General features: G+C 32.5%; 2 protein-coding genes across 3 annotated transcripts in view; one reads left to right on the forward strand and one right to left on the reverse strand.

Moving 5' to 3' along the window:
* LOC111049873 (aarF domain-containing kinase 1) overlaps positions 1-5,503 on the forward strand; it is a 17,394-nt gene extending 11,891 nt beyond the window's left edge. The window contains exons 6-9 of the mRNA XM_039423101.1: positions 307-570; positions 1,884-2,084; positions 3,639-3,781; positions 4,596-5,503. Coding sequence (XP_039279035.1) covers positions 307-570; positions 1,884-2,084; positions 3,639-3,781; positions 4,596-4,782 — 795 coding nt within the window. The 3' untranslated portion in view covers positions 4,783-5,503. The remainder of the gene's footprint in view (positions 1-306; positions 571-1,883; positions 2,085-3,638; positions 3,782-4,595) is intronic.
* LOC111049880 lies at positions 4,815-13,692 on the reverse strand. 2 transcript variants are annotated; one of them, XM_022336057.2, is made up of 4 exons: positions 13,456-13,692; positions 9,090-9,357; positions 6,602-6,727; positions 4,815-6,116 (listed from the first exon to the last, which is right to left on the reverse strand). In XM_022336057.2, exons 1-4 carry the CDS (start codon positions 13,485-13,487, stop codon positions 6,027-6,029), a joined length of 516 nt encoding a protein of 171 aa, XP_022191749.2. In that variant the 5' UTR covers positions 13,488-13,692; the 3' UTR covers positions 4,815-6,026. The 2 variants fall into 2 exon arrangements, with proteins under 2 accessions (XP_022191749.2, XP_039279037.1); XM_039423103.1 differs by having other exon boundaries at positions 13,335-13,466.
* Positions 13,693-15,646: the final 1,954 nt, after the last annotated feature.

Genomic DNA, 15,646 nt, shown 5'->3' on the forward strand with positions numbered 1-15,646 from the left:
TTCATGTTCATTTTTATGGTTTCAAGATGTTTCTAATTATTTCATGTATTAGCTACAACTACAATTATATTATGTAACCAGAAGAATAGATAATTCTGAACAGTCTTACCACATACAAACCATGGTCCAAGAGTACAAGAGTACTCTGTGTTGATCCGTCGTGAGACCAAAATTCTTTTTCATTTCCAATTTTGAATTTGATACATGAATTAGTCATTGTGACCTAATATTCCCACTGAGATTTTCGGAGATAATCATTCACCATTATTGGTATTGCAGCTAATAATTCTGATGGCACTTTTACAGATTCCAGAAATCTACCCGGAATTGAGTACAACGCGTGTATTGACAATGGAATTCACAGAAGGAGGTCAGGTTAATGATTTGGAGTACATGCAAAAAAATAATATCGACGTGGTGAAGGTGTCTGACAACTTGGGCCGCTTGTACTCGCAGATGATTTTCAATAATGGATTTGTGCACAGCGATCCTCACCCGGGGAACATTCTCGTTCACAAGTCTCACGACGGATCAACACAGATAGTGCTCTTGGACCATGGTTTGTATGCGGTGAGATTACATTTCAAATTATTATACTTCAAGCCTCCACTTCTAAACAGTTGGGACTGCTCAAATTCATTTTAAAGTTGATTTTATTTTCACTCATTTTAAACTCTCTTTAAATGTTTCAATTTGTATTTATTTATATATTACTATTTTTATCTTTCGTCAATTTCAGGTTAGTTGCTAGAAGTAGTAGTCCTGGTGAGAAACTACCTATCTTATTAATATTTAACACATTATTATATTAGGAAAAAATTGCTTATTAGTTTTTTTAGACTAGATTGCGATATATATTTTTTTAAATTGTATTCATACTTCAATGAAGCCTTCACTTCTAAACACTTGGTCGGTCCCGGCTGCCTAAAAAGCAGTCGTTAGGTCATGTCAGAAGCCCTGAAATTGATCAGTTGCGACCTGAAAACTCTGACACCAGACCTGAGCCAGCCAGGTCACACGATATTATTATTATTATCTCTATCTTATAAATTGGAACGTTGCCTGTCCCACGGTATATAGAAGAAGAAGGTATTTTTCATCTGAATACCGTGGCCTATCCTTCAAATCTTTTAAATTAAAAATAGCTTCCAGTACTCTCCATCTTGAAATATGAAAAATTACAAATATTCATTCATTCATTTATTGTATAAAACACTATAATAATACAATTATGACATTGGAGGAAAAACTAGGCTGAGCCTGTACTATTTCTCTCCAAAAATTTTGATAAAATGTTTTTAAATGTTGTCCAAAAGTTGAGGTTATGTAATTACACACTGCTTCGTTACTTGATTTTAGGTCCAGGAATAATTATTTGAAAATTTCGAATGTTGATTTTAAACTTTAAATGAACCACAGAATGTATCACAATAAATTAAAAACTTGAGAAATATTGCACTTATTTTAAAAATTTGAATACAAAATCAAAAATAAATGCTGTAATTTAAATGCCACGTTAAACCTTTTATAAAATAAAAGAAACTAAATCTAGTTATTTATTTATAATGAGTATACATTGTATTAGAACACCAACAGTTCCGTGCCTACTCTGGCTACAACATATATATTGTTTAACGTGGTCCTTTAGATCTCTTCAAATGTTCGATTCAATTTATCATTTTCGCATAACTTACTTCATATTCAGATTTATAGATTTGTAATGATAATGACCAAACAATTGAAAAAGTTAATGCATTACTGTTAAGGTACGTTTTAGTAATTTCAAGGTTACAAATAAAATTTTAGGAGAAGATAAATTTAAACAATTAATTAATTGATTTACTTAATTCCTTTTCATAAATGTGTATTTCTCATTTTTGCAGACACTAAGCAATGATGTTCGATGGGCATATTCGAAACTATGGCTTGGAATCCTGAACTGTGATGAAAATGCAATGAAAGATAGCTGTGAGTCACTGGGAGTGGCCAGAGAGCTTTATCCAGTTTTCTCTTGCATGGTGAGCGGAAGGACGTGGGAGGCGATTCTTTCCGGCTTGAGCAAGACAAAATATACATTAAAAGAGGTAATACATCATTATTATACTCTGTCCAGACTGCGATGAGCGCTGGAAGATTAAGCCGTCCCTCGCTCCCCCACGCCCGGCCTACCTGCGCCATTGATATACTATGTATGCCACTTAGCATACAGGTAGACAGACCGTCACTTTACTCATACACACAAAAGGAGACTGCCCTTGTGTGTGTGAGTAGTAGGAGGGTCGGCTTAATCTTTCAGCGGTCATCGCTGTCTGGACAGAGTATAAAATGCAATTGTACAGGATTGAACTCGATTCTTAGCTTTTAGATTTAATACATGTCAAGATAATTAAATTTCTCGAATTTAATCGAGTGTATTCAATTTAAATGTTATAGGTTTATGGAAGAAACATTTGAAAAAGTAACATTTTGGGTACATAATTCAAGTATTTCATCTCATTTAATTGGATCATAGCAGCGTCGGAACATCTTCTTACAGGGACAATATACGTATTTTTAATAGCAGACACTAATGGTCAGGTCTAGCTTACGCCACTATTCATTCATTCATTAATCAATACAATTACAAATTAAAATCGTAGCCCAAATCTGTTCTACTCTCAAATTTTCTAAATAGTTAAATTTCCAAGAGTAGGTCATATTTTCACTTTAAAAACTAGTAGTTCTGTGAACAGTAGACCTCACGCAGTATTCTCATCCACAAGTACCTGATTGAAACTATAGACCTTAAATATGGAAATACAGCAATAGACTGGCTTCTCCACACATCTGTGTAATCACTTGTCAGCTGATTTATGATGAATAGTTCTATAGTCTGATTTTTACTCTAATATTGGCGTATGAAGGAGGCTCCTTTTTCCTTTCATATTATCCTTGAAATGCAAAATTTCCAAAAACCTTGTATATACGTCGACGCGCAATTAAAAAAGGAACATACCTGTCAAATTTCATGAAAATCTATTAAAATCTGAATTTTATCAGCTGGTGGCTTAAACTCAAAATGAAACACATTATAACAAACGAGACTTGATACGGATTTAATCCAGTTTAAAATGAAATCTAGTTTAAACTGTCACTGTGCCAACGACCCTTAATGGTATTGTTGATTGAATAAAAAAAACTATTAATTTTGAAAATATCAATTTTTGAGAAAGTTATTCGATTTTCCAAAAATAACTCAACTAAAAGTTATTTTTGGTCATTTTTAGTAAATGGAATAACTTTCTCAAAAATTGATATTTTTGTAAAATGTTTGTTTTATTTATCTTCTGAATCTAATGGATTTATTTATGAATTTGAAATGTTCTGTCCCAAAAATTTAATCTTTAGGCGCTTATATCTCAAAAAGTAATAATCGGAAAAAATGTTTTCTTGAGAAAACCTTTTCATTTTGATAACTTGATGATATACAAATCAAAAAACTTTTAAAGAAATATCACCAGTAGAAAGTTTATTTTTATCCTTTGCCCAGCCTTAAAGCATCAGACATAATAATATACATATTTAATAGAGTGTTGGTGTTCAACAGTACAAATTGTGTCATAATTCATATACTTACTGCAATTTCCATGTTATTTCAGAAAGAACTGTTCCAAATTGGAATTCCGAGCTTCCTGTCCCAAGTATTGAACGCCTTAGCGAATGTCAATTGCCAGCTGCTTCTTATACTGAAGACAAATGATTTACTGCGAGGGATTGAGCATACGCTGAAGACACAAGCCAGGTACGTTATATTTGCTTAAGATGCATTCACAATGTTTGCTTTTCTGTTATTTTGGGGAAAGGAATAACATATTTAGTTACACATGTATTATAATTATTTGTACTATTAGTAGAGTGAAAATTCATGGTATTTATTTCATTTTACTCATCAATTCGTGATCATTACCACTCGTCTTCATTAAATAGAAAGTCCTTCACTCTTGGCTGGGTGTAAGTTATCTCTTGTCCAATACAAATTATAATTGAATTTTCTAATTCAAAATTGGTGACTCGTAGAATTGTATAATTGTTTTTTTTTTTTTTTATATAATCGTAATTGCTTTATTCAGAATATTATTGGCTGGAGTGACCAATTTTATAGCCAGGTTCCAAGTTTTTGAAAAAGTACTTGGTGCGCCAGAGAAACTTATTTTGAAAGTATTTATTGCATGAATAAGAATAATAACCGACGGCCTACTTTTGAATTATTGACCTTTCAAATAAGTACTTCTGGCGCACTATGTAAATTACTCAATAATCATTATACTATTAATCATCAATAGCGTTAATACTTACAGAATTGAAAAAATATTTTCGTCTTGAAAAAACACTTCAACATCACATGAGATATTCAGGTTTTTAGAGCTCGGTGTCAACTATTCACGAAAATATTACAGGTCCATAATAATCTTACAGCACTTCAATCATGAACGTTTGAAATTCATAAATCATTATAAAAATCATTTGACTAAATTTTCAATTTATGATCAATCTAAATACATATATTTTGTTCCATATTCTTGATAAAATATGACATTCAAGTTTTTCGTTTATAGGAATGTCTCTTTCCTTGTGATGTCTCGTTGTTGCATTCATAGTGTCTACGGCGAGAGATTAAATGCAACCAATGGACGTCTCTCGAGATTCTGTTTGAGGTTTGAAGAAAGTTGGATTTTGTTGAAACTCACGCTTTATTATACGTATTTAAGTATCTGTGATTTATTTTCAAAGAACGTAGCTTAATTTAGAATTCTTTTCTAGTCATGTTAGAGGAATTTAGGTTGAGTAATGCTAGAGTAATAATTTATTTATCATTGTTACAGTTTTATGGTACAAAGCTTTTACATCTCTATCAACATTATTAATCATCCAATTATTTTTCACAACCCTAGAATTTGGTGAGGAAATTTATTTTTGGAAATTTTCATGCTTAAGAAAATAATATTGAACTAAGAAAAAATTGAAACATTTTCATAGCATAATTATTTGGGAGTCTTAAGTAATTAATGATTCGACACTATTGCCCTCAGTAATATTAATTATTATGAATGTTACCAGACATTAAAATCAGCGGTTCAATGTTCCAAGATTGAAAATTGATCACCAAAGAACTATAACTAACTACTAGCTTACATATTCAAAATATGGCAGCAAGATGTGGGGTTTGGCAAGCAATTTTCTGACGGCCAACTTCATTTAATCCTATTTATTACAATCGTCAACTAATTTGTGTATAATTTACTTCGACTAGACTCGAAAATTTATCAATTTTAATATCATTATATTTACCAATAATGATGCAAAAAAAATTATGAACGGAAAGTATGTCAGATGAGATTGGGACAAAAATTTATTGAAGTTTACCAATGAAATCTATAACGATAAAGATTGTAAAGTTACCTTATTTATGTTCTTCTACCATTAAAGTTATTGATAGCTTTGCTAATAAATATTTGATTTTCAACTCCTTTTCTTGTTGTATCTCCTACACTTTTTATATATAAGCTATATTTGTAAAATTCAGTAACCGTTCTATGAAGTTCACTGAAGTTTTAAGGCACATTTTTGCAGTCAAATCTTTGAATTATTTGTAAAGAACTCGTGATCCGGTTAATGAAGCGCTCAAATTTATCCAATGCGGGTTGGTAGAATTCACTGAATTTTGATTGAACGTGTAAACTATTGTGTACTACATGTAAACTATATTCACAAGTCCAATAGTTCACCAATTCACATGTATTTCAACTATATGTTCATATTTTGATTAAAATAATATACGTAGAATTGAATGAATCAATTTCGGCTCCTCTCCTCACTCTTTAATTCTCCATCTTCCTTTGATTGATCCCTTTGATGTAACTGCTCGTAAATATACCTCACAATGTATTTTTGGAAACTATTATCACATTATACTTTCCGCAAAATCTTGAAAGCGGAATATGCTTGTTCTTCATTCCCTGAGCTGACAAAGATACTCAATGTCTTCATCACTTTTGAAGTCCTACTATTTTTCCTCCAATTGCGTTGAGAGCTTCAGTTGCACTTTTCGTTGCTTTCTTAACTGTGTTCACCGGAAACTGAAAAAACAAGTAAGATAACTTGAAACGTAATTTGTATGAATTATTGTTCAATTAGTTGAGGTTACAGTAGGCTAATAAACAACATTCTCACTTAGTCAACTTGAATAATCGATGAAACAATAGCCATGGAATTATTCGATCTAGAATTTCAGCCGCACTATATTTTTTATAATTTAATTCATTTATTAAACTAATGTAGCTCCTAATAATTTGATTGTATGGTAAGAGATGTTGTGGTATCTCTCCGTCTTATTCTTTCTCTAATGTAGTTCCTATAAAAGTCGAGTATCTATTTAGACTGGTCTTGAAACCCAAATAAGACTATTTGAATAAATTTATGTCCAATTAATATTTTTGACAAAATAACTAATTTTTATTGTTTCATATTTTTTTAGTGATTTATCGTAGTAGGCTAATTATTTTCTATCATAATTTTTATGTTTTCCTACTAAGAAATAGTCATAAAATTTGAAAATACTCACTTCGAAAGCAGTGTTGATAACTTTGGAAAGGCTTTCAATTGCCCTGACGACTTTTTTGCCAAACGTGTGCTCCACTGTATTGCCATACCTTTCTTCTTCCTTCATTGTGTCCACTATTGGTTGGGGCTGCAATCCATAAATCATAATAATATTGGTAATGGGAACAACTTTTAATTCACTTGCTATTGAATTACAACATATTTAATCGAACGAATTAGATAACCGTCATACTCTCGGGAAGAAGATTGAGATCAGCTCCAGTAACTGACATAAATGAGCTTTTCCCCGGTGGTTCGGAACACACCTTTAACTGTAAGTTCCTTCATCTCTAATCATAGTCCTTCCCATAACCCTCTCGTATCAGCCTAAGCCCCAAGGGCATCACCCCAAATAAAATAAATGAATAAATGTTTATTTCAAAAAAAAAAACTAAAACTGCTACATCAATTACAGAAAATATTAGATAAATTACAATTACATACAATAGTTAGTTACAAAAAATTTCTTATAATGTTTCCTTTACAATATGTTTACTTTTTTCTGTGTGGAAATTGACCTACTCCACTATGACGTACCATCTTCTAGAGTAGGTTTGGAAAAGTCATTACAAATATACAAGTCATTGCTGATTGTTCACCTATACGCATGTGCAATTAAATTCCAACTACCATTTTAATGTAACAGAAATTTAAACAAAATCCACTTGAATAATTCAACTTTAAAATTCTTAAATCCTATATAATAATGCATAAATAACAGATGCAATAGTGCATTCAGTTATGAATCTTCTAAAATGACCTTAAATTTATCGCAAATTACTGACAATATTGTTTTCTCTTGTACAAGACTGACTGATTAAAAAATATTTCCAGCTTCTCCGTCAATCTCCGTCAATTCTCAAGTGTAGTGTTTCTAAATTAATAGCAGTTTCAACAGTTACACTTTCTTCTTCTTTTCATACCCTTTTAATACCGTAAGGCGTCGGATTCCTTCAACCTTTCTCTAAACTTTATTCGGTCCTGCGCCATTCTTTTTATTTATTTATTTTATTGACAATCACAAATACCCCAGGGGGGGATATGGGGATGTATCTCCCCCCCCCCGAAATGGAACCTGAATTTTTCTGTGGCTGGATCAGACACAAAAATTAGCATCTAATACCATATTTTCGTTATATTGTACTAATTAAGTCGAGAAATATACAAGGGATGAGAGAATAGCATTGCAATAATAATGATTATAATTACAATATGATTGGGAGAAGACAACAGACGTAGCCCAAAACTGTCTTCTCCCAAATTTTTACTACAATCATTGTCTTTCCTCTTCCAACAGCTACACTTACATCAAGAAATTAAAATACTTGAATTATTTGAAAATATTCCAATTTGGTCTGAGTGTGTCGATGTGAACGTTTTTCACATCGTACCCTATTCTATAATTTCTTGCCTTAAAACTTTCAACTGTTGTCTCACTTTAGGCCAAAACACAGATAGTGTGATATAGTGTGTTCATTGAACAATTTAATAATATTTCAATATATTGTATCAAATGCAATATTCAGAAATGAAAAAACAGGCTATTGCTCATTTATTTTTTTTTCTCAAATAGTACATATTACAGTTGTGCCCATATTAATTATCACGTCAAATCATTGATATTGAATATATTTCGTATATTGAATAATATTGTAATTAGTATAGAAAAAATAGTTATTTGTATATCTAGAGTGAAAAATGCCACTTTTTCTCCCTGAAGGGAAAGATTGATTTCCCTGTGGACAACAATTTCCCTGAGGGAGAAAAAGCATTTTTCACTCGTGATATACACAACATTTTTCCTCCACATACATTTTCATAAAAACTGCAAATAAAATAATTTTTAAAAACTTTCGTGACCAGTAACAATGCGTTACAACATAATGTAAAAAGTAAACAGCTTGTTTGTAAACGCAGCGCATAGCGCTGTCGGCGAAAGTTGTAACATTGTAACAACAATGGCCGACTCAACTACAACTATGATGAAGTTTCTGTTTAAAATTGTCATTAGTTAATGAGAGATATTCGTTGGCTGGTAATTTGAATAACGTGGAATATAAAAAAATATTTATACATTTTTATAGTACTGATATGAAGTTTGTAATAATTTTAGCATGCAAACATATATTTCATATATTGATCAAATGTATGATTGAAGTATTGAATTTAGTTGGTTTAATGACTACACTATATGCCTCCTCATCTGAGCTTAGACCTTCCAACCTATTTCAAATGTAAGTTTTTAAAATAGAGATGCTTCCCATGTTATTTAAATGGAGTTACTTTTAAGCTCTAGCGAGTTTTTCTGTTTTTTCCTCCCGAGAGCGAAAAAGTGACACTTTAGTATTATGTTCCAGGGGGTAAAGTAGTCACTTTAGACAGTAGGTGGAGGAAAAATTAATTTAAAACCTGAGGTCAAAAAAGTTTGACAACTAGTAATTAGAACTCACGTGCAGAACATCCACTAATTTTGTTTGAATGAAGTTGAGCTGTCGCCTGAGTCTCCTGTCAGGCTTTGCTTGGGCCTCACTGTCCAGCCAGGGCTCGGGGAACGAACTGTCTCGCAGTGTCCTCACAGAGAAGGGCGACTGCTTGACTACTATGCTGGCATCTCCGTCGACACTGGACAGCAGGCCAATCGGGTGAGGGTGCGCCTGTATGCTGGCCACGCCCACCACTGACAGCACTACCATGCCCATCAACATCTTGTATTGGTCGCTGAAAAATGTGTGTCATGAGCGGAATCATCATATTTCAATAAATTTATTCATTCAACTGAATAAATATCATTATATTGTACAGTAATGATAGATATTCAGGATAAATAATATCTGTATAGTAAGGCCCACGTTATATGGCAGTGGAGAAAGATAGAAGAACAGCATAGAACAAATAGAAGTTATTAAGAAATACAATATAAAAACGTAAAGTACCATTTTATTTGAAACATTTCAAACAACTAGTTTCGGCCTACTTTGGCCATTTTCAAGTTCAATGTTTCAAATAAAAGTGTGCTTTATGTTTTTTAATAATTTTTAAAAAGTAGACATACAAGTGAAGTAATTTTAACAGATAGAAGATATAGATTATAACAAAATATCTATTAACTGTTCATTCTCGTTAAAATTGATCAATTATATTAATTTATTCGTCGAGAAAGTATATTTTTTAATAATAAATTTTAATATTTGGGATAAAATATTCTGTTAATTATATTTCTACATTGTTGAGAAACGATCTGAAAGTGTTGCGGAGGTAGAAAAGGGTAGCGCTATCTGCTTGTCGAATGATAGACAAAGGTAGCAACACCATTGTCAATTTTAACTTTATTGAAAATATACTATGGCAGTATGTATACTGCTTTCATAACATGTACCTCACTACAGTTGATTCATCGAAAGGAGGTGCGACAATAACATAGTACTTGTACTTGTGTGCATATAAAAGTGATGACATATTGTTCATTGTTCTACTCGTAAATTCCAGTTCACAGTGCTCTTTCATGGAAACTGAGTCATGTATTGTGATTATCCAGTTCAGTCTATGGTAAAGATGTTGGGTGACCTGTGAATCGGTCTTGCTGCTCCAAGATCCATTCTCAAGCGAGCATGTTTGTTTACTTCGTCTCTCAGCTCCCATAACAGACTATAGTGAAAAAGCACAACGTGGAAGGTGGTGAGGATAATTTTACGCAAAAAGAATGAAACAGTACTATGATAGTATTCCGTACTAAATATTCAGTGTACCGTTTTGAAAAATAGCTCAAAAAGTGGTATAATGTTTTGCAAAATAGATGTTCTGAATTCTTCGGTTTTAAAAAATTATTCAAATAGGGTTAAATTTTCAAAGTGGTATACATTTTCCTAGAATTGATGTTCTGAGAAATCAAATGTCATCAAATAACAATATCTTGCAGAAAGTATTCTCAAAATTTTATGAATTTATTTGCTACCAATTCGGAAATGGATCACCCCAATTATTTCAACTTTGAGCGCTCGTACTGAAAAAGTAATATGATAGAAAGTTTTTCTTTGGAAATCTATTCAGTTTTGGTACCTAACTTGATATTATCCAAATCTAAAAATATCACCAGTTAAAAATTCCAAAAAGCATGGTGCACAGCTTCAAAGACGGACGATAAGTTTCAGGATCTGGACCGGCCTTTACATGAGCACAGTACAAGTATTTCGCTACTACTCAGTAGGCCTATAACTCGCTAGCCTACTCGCTAGCCTACTCGAAGCCTACTTCTGCTATATTTTATCTCGTTCGGTAAAGATGGTCTTTATACACTTATTGTTGCAGAAATAGTAAAATTATTAATAATCATAATCAACATTCTTTGTTATAAATTATAAATCTCAAGTCATAGGCCGACAATAGAATACAGAAACAGATGCTTGAAGGCAGGATGCTGGGCACAAGGAAGAGAGGTAGACCGAGGAGACGATGGCTGGATGATGTTGAGAACGACCTGACGTCAATGTCAGTGAGAGGCTGGAAACGAAAAGCGGTGGTGCGAGATGAATGGAGGCAAATAATTGAGAAAGCCAAGGTCCAACCAGGACTGTGGCGCTTAGAGAAGAAGAAGTCATAGGCTACAAGTGACAGATTTTTTAATTCAACGATGAACAGTCGTAAAAACTGAAATTATTATATAATTTCATATATAACTGGATAATTATTATCCTGTCTAATCAAGAAACAATTAGGCCTAGTGAGTTTAGTGATTTTCTACCAGATTACAAACTATGATTGATAATGATGAGTTGGATGCGAAAATGAGACAGTGATTATTATCAAGAAAAGCTCCTCTCCTACCAATTACCAATGTAGCTTACTGTAATTTTTGCAGATCTGGGATTGATTAGATTTTATTGCGATGATACCGTGTTGTCAAATATATTATCGTAATTCTTATATCAATCAAATAATGGACGTTATGTTGAATGTCAGAAAATATACATTAATGTGGCATATTACTATACCGTACCTTGGAATAACAACATTTTTGTTAGGAATTCTTAGGCCTGCCCTATCCAAAAAGATCAGGAAACATTTCTCCAATCTACTAGTCCGTATAACTGTTATATCTATTGAACATTATAGTCAAAATTAATATTTATTTTTTATTTTCTATGCAATCCTTTCTTTTGGCAGTCCGGAGCCTAATTTGAGAATTATGAAATTGCTTTGAAATTTTTTGGTTTTGGACTTAGCAATGAATTAACTTAATGTGTTGAAAGTATTACAACAGAACGTTGATGACTTGGTGTAGACTATATACCTATTATTTCCAATTCTATGAAATCATCATGAGTCATACATTGCATTCAAGAATCAGAAGATAAAATAACAAAAAGGATGATTCTAACAACACTTCCGACAGATGGGTGATTTGCAAAAAATAATTTCCTCACATGTCGCCGATGATGACTGGATTTCTGAATGATAAAATAATTAGCAATAGGTTCATTTTTCAATTGACCTCAATTTGTGAAAAAATAGTTTCAATAGTACACTGAACAGGATGTTTTTCATTCTCACCACTTCCTTTTTCAAGAGTAAGTTTTCATTTCATTGTAATAGTGATGATTTGTTTAGGAAAAACAAAAATTGAAAGAGAAAATCTCGTTATAGGGAACTGTAGGCCTGAACCTCACAATAGCTATCAAGCTTTTTGTATAATGATGACAAAAAGGAGCAAATACATTTAGATCAACATTAGACCAACTTAATCTCCTTAATAATGAATAACTATGATACATAACATATATAGACCTACGTAAAAACGTATTTATAGAAACATGATTTTAAAAAAATATGCTATCCAAATTTTAGATTGTTGTGAACGGAAAATGAAAAACCTAACTTCTGTTATTCAGTAGTTAACATCAAGGAGAACAAGACAAACATTTGCTACTCAATAATAGAAAGTTTTAGGTTTGTACACCAGCAATAATTATTGAACTAGTTTGTCATTAGTCAATTCAGTTGAATAAGCTGCGTTGAAATAACCCACTAATAAAAATATGCATAATGGATTACTATAATCCCAGTAGATAATAACTGCATACTGCAAAATAACATATAAGTTATATCTGTATCTTAATATGATTCATGATTCTTTAGATTCACACCATTTACTAGAAGTACAACCATTCGACATAAGCTGGACAAAAATATATTATATTCCAAAATTTTTGAAGCAAGCTGCACACCCTAATATTTAATTCAGGCAAAAAAACTTTCTATTAATAACGATGGAATATACCATTTTCTTATACTCTTTAAATAATTAAAGAATAGCCTACTTATATGTGCATATATATTGTGAATGTTTTAAGCAATACATTTCATGTGTCACAAGACTTATAGTTATATAGTACTACATTATTTCATAATTTTATATTCGAGCCTTATGTAATAGAATAACTTATGAATAGAAAGGGAAAGAAACATTAATTGATTTAACGGTAATGTGGTAATAGTATTTTTGTAATCCACTAGTATAAAACAATTTCTTAGTTTGGTTAGCATTGAATTTGTACTTAATTTAATTTTACTGTTAGTAAATAATTGTTATGCTTTCAGAAATTTAGTATCCTACAGCCTTATATAGTATAGCTGAGAATAAATCAAATTAAAAATACAATATTTATTGTACATAAGATAAAAATTGAACATAGTATTACAATTTTCACATGTGACATCAAACTAGAATTTCCGGAAATCAGTAAAAATGCTTGAAATACTATTCAAATCAGGAGAAACTGTGAGATTGAGTAATGATGTGAAAAAATAAGTTCAACTTACGTGTAGAGACCGCTTCCTCGGACGATTGTCATGCACTTGCTCTGCTCGCACGTCGACGACGCACCACCCCTCTCCTCTCTTACCCCTTCTGGACCCCCCCCCCACCGTTGGAAAGCAGTCAGCCCGGTGAAAGTGAATCAGTGGCGGCGGAGTGTGGTGCAACGCAGATCGCATTACGGCTCAATCCGATATTCATCGCGAGGCGTTCGAAGCTCAGCCTGGCAGGTTCTAGTTTTTCGTTTCGTTGCAAATAGCCGCGTAGCCTGTTATATTAGTCGTCTCAACTCTACTGTGCCTGTGCTGGAGCGGAAACACAGCTTACTTCACCGCCGGCATCTCACCTTAGCCAATTACGTAACGCGTCACATATAAAACGGTTGCTGCTTCTCTAAGCACCTCTAGGGTAATTGGACCAATTAATCAAATCGATTCCACACTGGCCTACCTACCTTGATTTACTGGAGAATTTTTCTGGAAATGGAAGACATTGTGGGGGGAGTGATTGATTGGATGTTCTTGGCAGATGATTTCGGTTCCTATGAAATATTTTCGGACACTGAATTCGGCATATCTAGGTTTTCTTAAAACAGACAAATTTGAATCCAGAGAAATGAGGAAGAAGTAAAAATGATATTCTTCATCAAAAAAATTTCTTGCTCGAAACATGAGTTGTATTGAGAATCGTTTACTAACAATCTGCTGACGAAAATCTCTTTTTAAAATCTAGGTACATTTTGACAAAAATTATTTTCCACATTATTACATATGCGATGGAGATTAGTTACATTATATTAGTTCAATTAGTTAACTGTACATGGAATCTCTGTTTCTGATGAATTAATTGACAGTGACCTACTTTGAAGCCAATCATTTAGATGTAGCCAATAGTACGGTATGGTTAATAATGAATTGGAATTTCTTGTCATGTCAATGTCAATCCGGTTTTTATGCGTGGTTTCCCTTCTTTTTTTACAATTCATCGTATTTTGTGAATTGATCAACATCATTCTTACTTAATATCTTGTAGATCTGATTAACATGTGGCCCACAAAATAAAAAAAAATGTGTTTCAAGTATTTACATTTTCTGACAACTAACTAAAATTTTCTAACTGGCTATGTTTTGAAACTGTCGATTTTTTAGAACAAGGCAGTTCATATTGTAGAGCTCTATGTCAAAGAGAATAATACAAAAATCGAAAAACGGAGCACAGAGAATTGACATGTTTATGACGATTGAATTGCTGTTAGCGGGAATTCTCGTTAAAAACTTGGCTTGTAGTACATATCTGCTGAGAACTACAGAATGAGGGAAATTTTCATATAAAATATATTGAAATTTCTATTGATAGAGATTTTGGAAAATTGAAATTTGACATAATATGTATTAATTCTTAGTTTGAAAGTTTATCTGCTAACGAGACATTACGATTATTCAATAAGAAAGCACTGGAAACTAGACATTTTTTTACTGTTGTTTTATTCGTTTCAGCTAAACTTTTGTTTTAGAATACGGTACCGTGATTAAGCTGGAAACACTCTTCACTCTACATCATAATTATCATACTTATCTATCTGCGATTGAATATTATAGACCTTATTCTTTCTCATTCAGGCATTCGAAATATTTGTCAGAACTAGGCTAGTACTTCACATATCTATAGGAATATATTCTGCTGTGAATGATTTTGACTCGTGCCGTTTATAAATTGGCAATCATTTAGTTCATTGTAATGTGGTGTGGCTTAAAGTTCCATGAGCATCCAATAAATTATTAATTATCATCGAATATAATTTTGAATAAAATGTTGAGTATGGGTCTAAATATTGAATAAAATATGTTTCAAAAATTTTTATGAGAGTTCCCCAAGTCTAATAGGTAACTATATAAGGCAAGTTTTGCAACTTTAGAGTCGCTTCTCGCATCTCCTTCGCCATCGATACCTATTATTCGTAATCCTTCATTCTCCATTTCATGCCTAAAATTTTTCATCCAAATTTCTTTGGCGTACCTCGCTTCTGATGCTGGATTGGAGTCCTTCAATGGTATTCTCTCTGTATCCCATTCTAAGGTGTAATCCACCCAAGCAATTCTCTCTATTGGACTAGAGGCGGACAAAAGAAAATTGTGATTATAATTCGTGTAAATCTTCTTCAGACTTGGAGGAATTTGCGGCGCAGAGAAATGGAGG

The sequence above is a fragment of the Nilaparvata lugens genome, chromosome 3, assembly GCF_014356525.2.
Source record: "Nilaparvata lugens isolate BPH chromosome 3, ASM1435652v1, whole genome shotgun sequence".
Classification (NCBI taxonomy): domain Eukaryota; kingdom Metazoa; phylum Arthropoda; class Insecta; order Hemiptera; family Delphacidae; genus Nilaparvata; species Nilaparvata lugens.